Source organism: Porites lutea, chromosome 14 (assembly GCF_958299795.1).
Source record: "Porites lutea chromosome 14, jaPorLute2.1, whole genome shotgun sequence".
NCBI classification, from domain to species: Eukaryota; Metazoa; Cnidaria; class Anthozoa; order Scleractinia; family Poritidae; genus Porites; species Porites lutea.
Window position 1 is genome coordinate 3,799,936 of NC_133214.1, and position 10,651 is coordinate 3,810,586.

General features: G+C 40.2%; 1 protein-coding gene across 1 annotated transcript; it reads right to left on the bottom strand.

The window, feature by feature from the left end:
* Positions 1 to 3,527: 3,527 nt before the first annotated feature.
* LOC140925054 (beta-1,3-galactosyltransferase sqv-2-like) lies at positions 3,528 to 7,072 on the bottom strand. The gene is made up of 3 exons (XM_073375010.1): positions 6,570 to 7,072; positions 5,036 to 5,785; positions 3,528 to 3,985 (listed from the first exon to the last, which is right to left on the bottom strand). Exons 1-3 carry the CDS (start codon positions 7,068 to 7,070, stop codon positions 3,980 to 3,982), a joined length of 1,257 nt encoding a protein of 418 aa, XP_073231111.1. The 5' UTR covers positions 7,071 to 7,072; the 3' UTR covers positions 3,528 to 3,979.
* Positions 7,073 to 10,651: the final 3,579 nt, after the last annotated feature.

Here is a 10,651-nt window from a genome sequence, read left to right on the forward strand (position 1 = left end):
TGTATAAAAAAAATCGCTACTCCTTAATGTTCTAGATAATGAAAAAAAGTGTTTGAATGTTACTTATTTAATAGAATATTTTAAGAAGTGAAGCTGATACGTAATTAGTTGTATATACCTCCAGCTGCAATTTTAATCGATTTTCAAATAACAAAATCCCTGTACTTGAATTTATATGTAAGGTGTTTTTTCTGTACGTTATTGTATTTATTTTATTTCCTTTTTCTTATGTTTTTTAATAGCACCTTTATTATAAGTTTTTACCTTTAGCATTATAGCTATTTGTAGGGCATAAAGTATTGTAAACTTTATAGTTCTGTAAATAAATACATTGTTGTTGTTGTTGTTATTGTTCAGTATAAGCCTGTCAGTGAAACTTGACCGAGACCAGCGAACAACTAACATCTCGTAGAGCGATGACTACAAGAGAGTCTAGTAACAGTCAGAGGAGTGAAACTCGCCAAGCTAACCTCCCATGTCCACAATATAAAATGTTTACTTCATAGAAAGTTTTCTTATAGGCAAACAAGCTAGTTTTATTATAAAATATAATCAATGAGAAGAGTCGATTATGTCTGTGTAAGAGCTAATTCAAGATTTGAGACTAAAGCTAAGGTGCAATAAAATGGAAAACAAAAAACAAAACTCAGTAGAAAAACCGTTTAAATAACCTGTCAAATAACTACATCTTAACATTCTAAGTAGTGTAAAAATTAACTAATGAACGTATAATTAAGCTTACATTAGTAGCGAAATCATAAGGCTTACCTGCACTCGATGTGACTTTCATTTCGCTAAAATTCATGACTTCAAATGATTCCCGGCCATCCGGTAATAAAACAAAGTCGTGTATGTAAGGTCTGTCATCAGTAAAACGCATTCCAATCTCAGAGTTTATCCATACAGTTCAGCGTGGATTATTCTTGAATGAGCCGAGTCGAGAAAACTGGTTGCATACTCGACAGCGATGAATAACACCAACCATGTGCTTCTACAGATCTCGAGAGCTTGTAGTAGTTTTTAAAAGTATTTCCTGCTCCATGTCTTTCAGTCCCTTCAAACATTGTTAAGAAACAGTTTGAAGGATTGACCAAAGCTATAACAACACTTTTAAAGTCAATTCTTGGCTGAAGACTCCGTTTACATGGTTCGCCAGCTTCGATAACAAGTTCATTAAAACATTCACAATACAACGGACGCTTGTCAACATTTTTCGCGCCTTTTTCTTCTGCACGTGCGTCACACTTTTTGGTACATTTCTTTAACCTGTTTACCGTCCCTTACGCAACAACAACAACGTGAATTTTTTAAGTGCGAACAAACATGTTATGCTTGATGTGAACTCACGAAAACGTAATTTTCTTTCTCTTTTTGCACTTTTGACGTGCTCTAACAAATTAAGACCAATTAACTCTAATAAATTCACCTACACAACAAAATGTCCCTTGTAAAATCCCCTAAAGCGCAAATAGGCTGATGCAGAACCTTAAACGCTCTAATTTTCTCCATTATCCATAAAAAACTAATAAATGAGTTTGCCTCTATTCCCTTTAACCTAATCATCCCGGTATCCCCAACGTCTCTTGAATAGACGCGAGGCTTTTCCTCCTCTTCCCCCCCCCCCGGTGGGTACTCCCCACAAGGGGCCTACAAGGGGAAGCTCCCCTCGAAAGGGGTCCTTTTTTTCAGGAGTCCGGTATTTGAAAGGGCAGGGAAATTGACATTGCAGTCTGTGAAAGGACCTATACAATTGAGGCTAACAGGCACATTTTATGGCAGCAAAAAGACATGAAAACTTCGTGGTTTAGTGATTTGTTCATATTTAAGAGACGGTGCATTTAATTTGCAGTAGTTGAAGGGACGCATGCAGCGCTCTAAACCAGTGCTAGCGCTAGGTATGAGAAAGGGGAAATATTTGTCATTTAAAGGTATAAAGCCACAGACGTGCGCACAAGCAGTTAATTTTAAAAAAGAGAGGGCCTAGGGAGAGAGAGCTAAATTATTACAAACCTCGACAAGTTTACTAGAAGATAACAAAAGTTACAACAGGTGTACAAAGTGAAAACGCTTTATTCATTAAAAAATGCGACGGATGGCATGGAACCCTTCACTCCATTTTACCGAAATTCGAAAGCGTTTCTGCTTTGAGACGACTACTTTGACTTATAGATTATGGTTCCCTTACCAAAGTCAGAAAATCAGCGCGCCTGGAAAGCTTACGTTCAAGACAGAGGTTTCAATAGTTTTGCAGATAACATGATAAAACCACAGTTATAACATAGAATGCGTGCTTACCTAACCTGAGATCAGGCTCTATTTTCGTTTCGCTTTGTAAATTACATTCCGGCGGTTAGAGAGAATGTATGAGAACCGCTCAAATTGGGCCTGATCTCAGGTTAGTGCTTACCCTATATAAGTCCTATTGAGTTGCTAAGAAAACTCTTTATTCGCGCACGTCTGTGAATAAATGAGATGACGAGTACATTTCTGTCTATGAAACTCTGATTTTCGTCCATTTCTCTCAACTAAGTCTCCAATAATCGAAGACAACAAAGAAGAAATTTCTAGTATTTTTGGAACTCAAGAAGACATAACTCGATTTATATACGCACGCTAAGAGACGGACCATTAGAAAAGTTATGGGGGGGTGGGGAATTTGTGAGCCGCAGGAAATTTTTTCGTTATAAAATTCATTGTATGTATATTTTTTTAGGCCTTAGCATGAATATTTTTTAGGGTTAATTGGCGTGCATGAATTTTTTTCATTTAATTTTCCCTTGCGCGAATATTTTTTTGTACTTCGCCCACAACCCCATAAGTTTTCTAATGGTCCGTCCCTAAGCATGAACCAATTCATAATTGACAAAACAAAATGGACTAGTTTGTTAGCTAAGAACCACTCTTTTTTTCTTTAGTATAGAGTTTGATCTAAATATCTGGCCCCGATTGTTTCAACGTTGGATAGCGCTATCCATCGGATAAATAAATATCCAGCGGACAAGTACAAGGGAAATTAATCGCATTATCCACTGGATAGACTTTTATCCGGTGGATAGCGCTATGATCCAACGTTTGAACAACCGGGACTTAATTAGGGCGCGGGAAACTATCGGGACCCTCGAAAAACGGGCTTGCCTAGTCACCAGGCCAGTTATCCGAATGAGCAGAAGAGGGCTGGAATCGAACGTGGTGAATTTTCCCGACAAGTTTGACAGGTGATATCACGAGGACGACTGGAAACGAGGCTTCCTGAGAATAATATAGTAAAGCAATAAGGTTGTTTTATTTTATTTTATTTTTTTACATCAGAGTAGCCTGCTAGCAAGCCCTCCAATTATTCCGAGAGAACGCGCGAGCGAGCGGTAATTCCGGTAAAGCCACGAGGGGGCCAAGGAAACTATAAATTTTCATTTCTGCTTGGCCCAGACGAAGCAAATTACCATTGGCTGAAAAATATTTCGATTGATGACATTCCTTGCCGTAAACTTTGAAGCACCGCCCCTTCCACTCGCTTCTCCTTTCGCGTATGGCTGTCGCGCGTGACTTCTCGCTACTCCCCCAAATGGAGAGCTTGCTCGCAGGCTAACATTAGCGCGGGAAGATGTGGTGTAGGTGCTGCGCATGCGTCGGTGGGAGAGTGAAACACCAATAAGTTTTATCATAAAGGTTTCTAATGCAATTTACAGCCGTAAAAAGAGTTAAAGGATCCGAACTCAAGTGTGAGCCCTTCGCCTGAGCAAACCGATGTTTATTTTCTCAAAACGTCGAGCCGTTTTCGAAAATTTCTCGCTTCCAGTTGACCGCCTGTTTAAAATTCAAAATGGCTGCCACAAAACATTCATTTTTTAACTCGCATGGGTTTTGAGAGTCCCCTGTGAAAAGAAAGCGTCTTCTTGTGATCCGAGCCCGGTCCCCATCGTTAATAAACAACGAAAAAGTCAGTAGCTTGTTGAAAGAAACGATAGAGTGATCCAGTTTTTCATCCCTGAAAATTAAAAGAAAGGAAAAAAAAGGATTTTCGAAGATCAGTATATTACTTTCAATACGCATGAGGCTTTATATAAATCATGGCAAACAATTAAAAGGGCTCCATGTTTTAAAAAGGTTTTTAATTACTACAATCACCTCATGTTAGATTTTTTCCCAGTTATGCACAAACTGGCAGATCCTAAGCGGTGGAAACTACATTCGAACCTCTCATGATGGCCATTAGTAACCACCCAAAATGCGAAGACGTAGCCGTCAAGAAGTGGTCATTTACAAGAATGGAACCAATTATGGGTCTTGGTCTACCTAATGCAGCCTAGTCCCTAAGCGTTCTCCGCTCGGTCTGCACTCTACCGTGAGCTGTGACGTCACCAACAGAGAATCCCCCGCCCTTTCCCAGACTTCGCGCGGACATCAGGCTAAGAAAGAAAGCCTGGGGACTAGACCGTACTCAATGGCTTCATTGCTTGCAATAAGTGCATTTCCATATTGTCGCTAAAATTTCTTCTTATACTCTACGTAGCATAGTACATACAGCGAACAAAGAGATCAGACATTGCGTCAAGCGGTCGCTTGCAGATGTTAAAAACGAAGGAAAATTGTTACAATGTCAGTCCCGAAAGGTGGCCGCAGTCACTTACAGGAGGTGGTCGTTTACTAGTGGTTTTTGAATGGGAAAACTTTGGTGTTTTGGAAAGCTAAGGTGGTCGCTTACGAGAGGTGATTGCGAATGGAGGTTCGACTGTATTTTTTCTAGCCTGCGTAGCAAGCGTTTCGTTTGGTTTCGGAACAAAGGAATTCAAGAAAGACCAAGGAACGGGATTTTTGGTTTCGGCCGCGCGAGAAATGGAGCGAGAGCCAAAAAAAATGAAAGAGGGGGGAGGGGGAGGGAAAGGATCCTTTCCTCCCCACCTCCTCCCCTGGTATTTTACTGGCGCCATTTTTCGCGCGGTCTTCGACTCTCGTTCCTCGTTTTTTGCTCCGAAACCGCACGGAGAAGCTTGCTATGCAGGCTATATTTTTTCCGATGTCACTTTTATTGCCCTACCTGTCCCTCTTCACGACCGCCGTACATATTTCTTTCCAAGTTCCAGGTTGGATTGGTGATGCAAGGTTTGGGCTTAAAAAAGAAAGGTGGATTGATTTTATGATAATCAAAATGTGTCGTTGGACAAAAATCTGCAAAATCTCCCATGCGAACCACGCTTTTTGCCCCATCGTTGGCATTCCGTCCAAAATAACGCATCTTTTCCACGTAAGTTCCATGTATTCCTAAATACGAATCACAGACGTTGAATACGTTCTCGAATTTCTTGGAAAATGATGCCGGTGGATGGTGGTATAATCTGTTATCGTGAAAAAACAATTTGCTGTCAATGCTCTCCAGCCACAGACCGATTTGTTGGTCCGCGTGAGGGTGGCACATCATTGTTCTTTCGTTTTGCGCCAGAAATTTATCAATAATATCGGGCGAGAAGATCATAAACGATTCGTCCACCCACGTTATACCACCTTGACAGTGGAAATTTCCCCAAACCAGGCTTGTATCTGGCCGCACCGGAAGCTCAAACAGAAGCCTCTTTAGACAAAGGAAGTAATCATCGTCAGTCCTAAGGAGGAAACGGAAGTCAAACTTCGCCTTGGCCCACTTTATATGGTTGAGAAAGCGAAGGCCGAACTCTCGGCCTCCAAGCAATGGCTGAAACTCTAGATCTCTGTATCTGATTCTTTCTTTGAGGATAAGTGTACGTTGGTTCTCGTCCTCGGTTAGACCATCAGTAACAAAAACGCACTTGACCTGTCGAAATTAAGGAAAATCATTCTTCATTAGTCGCTATCGGTTTTAAGAAAGCAGATCGACCAGCCGCAACCACGTCCTTGAGATCCGCGTAAGCTTTAATAACCTCCCTTAAGCCGACCCATAATCACACTAAAAAAGGGCTAATATTTTCTATTTGAGCAAAAGATAAATATATATAATTGGAATGGCACAGTTTAATTAGTGATGGGGTAGTTCTTTAGTTACTGAAGTACGTCAGCAGTTACTCTGTATATTAAATTTGTCCAACTGATCCCTTGTAGCGCTTCATATTTATCCAGTTTCCCGCAGGCCGACATAACCCGCAAGGGGACACCTACGCTAGTCCCGAGGGACTTTAAATCGGGCAACAAAATCGTGCAACTTGTTTTGCAACATTGCTAGCAAAACGAGTTGAATAGTTTTACTAGCCACATTAAAGCCTGTCTTGCATCAACTCAGTTTGTAGCAGTTGGCGAAACTTTGTTGTGGAAAGTAGTAGTACTTTTTGCAGCAAAATCTGTATATGTAGCAAGTCTTACAGGCCAACCGGGCAAACCTGTTTTTGAGCAAGTGATGTAACTCCCGTCAGGAACTCTCGTGTGACTTCCGCGTAATTCTATCCAATCAGAAGTCAGTATTCACACAACTTGCAACAACCTGGTTTGTTGCAAGACAGGTTCAAACGTAAGTGGTAAAACGCGCAACATCGCTATTCAACTCGTTTTGCAGCGATGTAAAATAAAAATTGCCCGTTTTTGTCGCCCGTTTTCTGTAGCTTTACCTGATCCCCAGTACAGTGCTTCCACCATGTGTCCCGTATTGCTTGCCTTCTGGCAAATCTTTGTGGTGCAGTGCTAACAATAACCAAGAGTAACACTTTGGCCTTGTTGCCTCCCAGATCTTTAAAATTAAGCAGAGGAGTTCCGGTGTTTTCTGAAATGTTTAAGGCGAGACTGCGGCGAGCTGAATCGCCGTACGGATCATCAATGTACTCGGAGTATGACCACGAAAGTATATTCGGTAAAGCTGACAATATGCCGGGTTGAAAGATCAAGACCGTTACGTACAAAAACGTAGAGATGAATAACAGCGCTACCGCCTGCTGAAGATTCATGGGGAACATTTTCCTTAACATTTTTTTAAGCTTCACACCTGCACACCCGGTCTTTCCAACAAGCAAATTCCACTGAGAAGACAAGCTGAAAAGAGAAAAATGTTTCCGAATTAAACTGTCATTTCTTTCCTCAAGAATACGAAAACGAGTGACCATTTCACGAACCATTTCTGAACTGTTTTCCTAAAAACATACACTGAAACACTTACTTGATGATTTGGGTCGAAGAAGAAAATGCTTATTGTTGCTTGTTTGGTATATTTCTTCACTTGTGTGGTGATGTGGTTTTTTGGGCATAAAATTGAAAAATATTTTATAAATCATTATAAATTTCAGACTAGGGCAGTTAAGGGAAACATGGGTCGACTTTAAACATTAAACTGAGAAAATAAATATTCTGGAGGAAGTATTGCCTTCCAAATAAGCATGTTCATCTGCTATGTCTTTTCCACTGATTTTATTTCGAGAAAACAGCGAAAACGTGCTACCATTCACTTTTTTCTGAACTTCAAAGTCAATGAAAAGATTTAAACCTGAGTACAGCCTTTCATCCAAGCCTGAATGTGCTAAAGCCCCCGTTTGTGGGATCCACCATGTTGGTCCAACATAATCCAACATTTTTAGTCCATGTAACATCATCTAACATTAAATGAAGGATGATCATCGCAGCTATCTACGCAACGTTTGCAGCAGCGAAAAGAAAGCCTGAAAAAAACTTCATCATCTAACATTGTTGAGTTAACATTCATTTAAACCAGTTTTCTTACCAGAAATATGTCGAACGAATCAGGTATACCGTTTATCAATGAGTTACTACTCTTTCGATTGCTAATTATGGATCATAATTAACATAATTTAGCAACAGACATCTTAAAAAAGAAAAATTCGGGGAGAAGAGATGTGACAAAAGAGACGAATTCAAATATTCTCATCATTGTATTAATATAAGTTCAATTTACATGTAATCACATGCGGACTGGGAATGAACTTTCCAACAACGCGTACTAGTTTTTGGCATGTTTTCAGCCATGAATACAGTCATTACTTATATCATGTTAATCGCTGTTAAGTTGGCGTTCTGCGCCTCGGTTTCTGGCATGTGGACAGCTTACCACGTTCATTATTCGTGACGACAAAATGAACGATCATTTTTTTTTAAGTTATTGAGTGAAGTTTACTCAGATGTCTTTTAAATGGTCTACATTTAATCTTCGTTCACCATCGTACGAAATATTGGCATCGTCTGTTTTGGGCTAACTTCGCATAGAATACTTGTTTGAAATCCATGCCACATCATGAAAACGAATTGTGTTTTACTTTACTTCAACGAACCGATGTACTAATAGCATCGATCTTTTTTTCTACGAGCGACGTAAGTTGTTCTTTTACGATTTAAAGTAAAGGTTAAACATTTGAATTATGTCTTTCATGTCGGCATTTAAACAAACTTCACGAGAACAAAGTTCGACTACAATTTAAATTAGTGCTTACCGTGTATTGATCAACGACAGAAGAAAAAGTCGATAATTCTGTACTAGCTGCATTGGTCGTCCAGGACACGAAGTTGATTATTCATCAATATTTTCCCGGCCGGTGTCTTTTCTGGAGTGGAGAATTTTCCTGTCATTGTCGGTCGTTTTGAGTGACGCGGGTTGCCATGGATATTACTCGGCCCCTTTGAGTCATCCTCCATTCACAAGCAACAAAAAAGCAATTAAGTGATATTGCACTCCAACTGTGTATCCAACCCAAATTCAGTGAATTCGAATTAACTAGCCAGGCTCTCAAAACTGAGTGAGAGAAAACTATCCACTAGGTAACTCTCTTTCCAGTGGATAGCAGGGGCGGATCCGGAAAATTCAGATAGGGTGGCCGGGACACTTGTCCATTTGCCAGCTATTTAGATACTTTTATTTTCCGAGAATTCTATGAAAATAATACAAAATTTCAAAGAAAATGGGGTGGCCGAGGCCCCCTCGGCCCACCTAAAACCGCCCTTGGAAGAGAAGGCAAATAGTCAGGAGCAAAAAACGACTGTTTACTGTATAAACATTTGTTCGGGGAGGCAAACATTGCTTAGAACTTTCTATTATTTAAGGACGGCTAAAAATTACTAGATGAGCATTCAGGAGCAATTTTCGTAGCTTGTCTAAACAATTGCCTACGATTTTCTTTTTAAGTTTAATTTTTCACAATGGACTCCCCATGTTATGCTAATTTTCGTAGAAAAAGTAAACCTAAAATTTTCGGTTTCAAAACTGTGGTGAAGGGAGGAATATGAAAAATTCTCACTTTCGTAAAACGTTCAGCTGTATCTAAGATTTTCGGAAAAATAACATTGGAGCCCTTGTGATTTCGAAAAGCCTCAAGTTCCCCTAGGATGAACAGACACCAATTTTATGCATAACGCCGCTTAGACTGCATTTCTAGAGATCTAAGAGTACTCCGGATAGCCTAAAAAGATTTTTCAATGCATTTAGGAGGAAACCGTTGTTGGGTGCTCCTGATGAGTTTCTTTTCGCAAAGACTTATCTGCTTGACAGTGACTATTTTACTGTTTTATATCCAACGATTCAACAACCGGGGCCTGAACAGAGAGTTTCCGACATTGAAGTGTACGAGTTATCAACTAGAGAGGTTATAAACATTTCAAAAGCATTTTCTGGCAATATTCAGTGTGTCAAAAGAGTCAGGTACAGTATCAGAGACCTTGTCAAACAACACTTCCACTAATGCTTCCCTCGACAGCTTTAGAACCAATCACGTTCACGGCAAAACGGCCGACTTCAGTTTCCAGTTGACAACCTCTCAAGTTTAGTAAATTAACAGATTAAAACGAAATGACCACCAGAAAAATGCTCTGGAAGTTTTAATTAATGTTAATATGTAAAGAAAGGCTTTCTTTTGTTCCTATAAATCTGCATATAGATGCTGGCGACGTTAGTGGCAATGAAACGCTGCAACAACGTACGACGGCAAAAATAGACTTTCTTTCTATCGTAAGACTTTATTCCTCAGAATCATTATAAGTTCGCTTCTTTGATCTTAGAGGTCGCAACACAGGCGAGGAGCTCGCCAGACTGTTTTTAAACGACATCACATATTGATCTCATGGAAACCAAAATTAACGTGCGCTATTTCTATTTGTTCAATAGATGAGGCTAGCCGCGCATAAAAGTTGCGGATCAAGAACTTCAGATAAGAGGGGGGGGGGGGGGGGGGGAGGGGGAAGGAGGGGCGGTCGTCCAGTCCCTGTGATAAGGGGGTAGGGCGGTCTCTAAAAAATTTTTTTTTGGCCACAAGGGGGGTGCCCGGGCTCCCCAGGCCCCTCCCCTGGTTCCGCCACTGCATAAATAAAGCTTTTTAAATCTCCTGAGACAAAATGGCCGCCGCTTGACAAAGGTCTATTTAAATATGTGCTGAGAGTAGAGGAGCGATTTTATTTTGGTCTGAATAAAATGAAAGATTAAGAAATATTAAAGTGAAAAAAAAATTGCGCTTCCATTTTGTCGATCCGAATAACATACAAATTAAAAAACATTAGAGTAAAAAAAGAGAGAGGCTTTGTTATATTCTCCCCATAAGCAAACGGGAAGGGAGGGAGACCAGCGGAGCTTGTATGATTCGAATGCCCCCGGGGAAGGTGTACTCTGGATTTCCAAAATCCCTAGGGCTTCCAAAAAAACCTAAAAAAAAATCCCAGGACCAAAACTTAACCCCCCAAAAAATCCCATGCCGAATTTCTCCTG

What these genes read in the sequence shown, in the direction of transcription:
- LOC140925054 (XM_073375010.1), bottom strand. Translation starts at nt 7,070, where the DNA reads ATGGTTCGTGAAATGGTCACTCGTTTTCGTATTCTTGAGGAAAGAAAT. An exon ending in AGCACTGTACTGGGGATCAG is followed by an intron (nt 5,786 to 6,569) that starts GTAAAGCTACAG and finishes TAATTTCGACAG; the next exon opens with GTCAAGTGCGTTTTTGTTAC.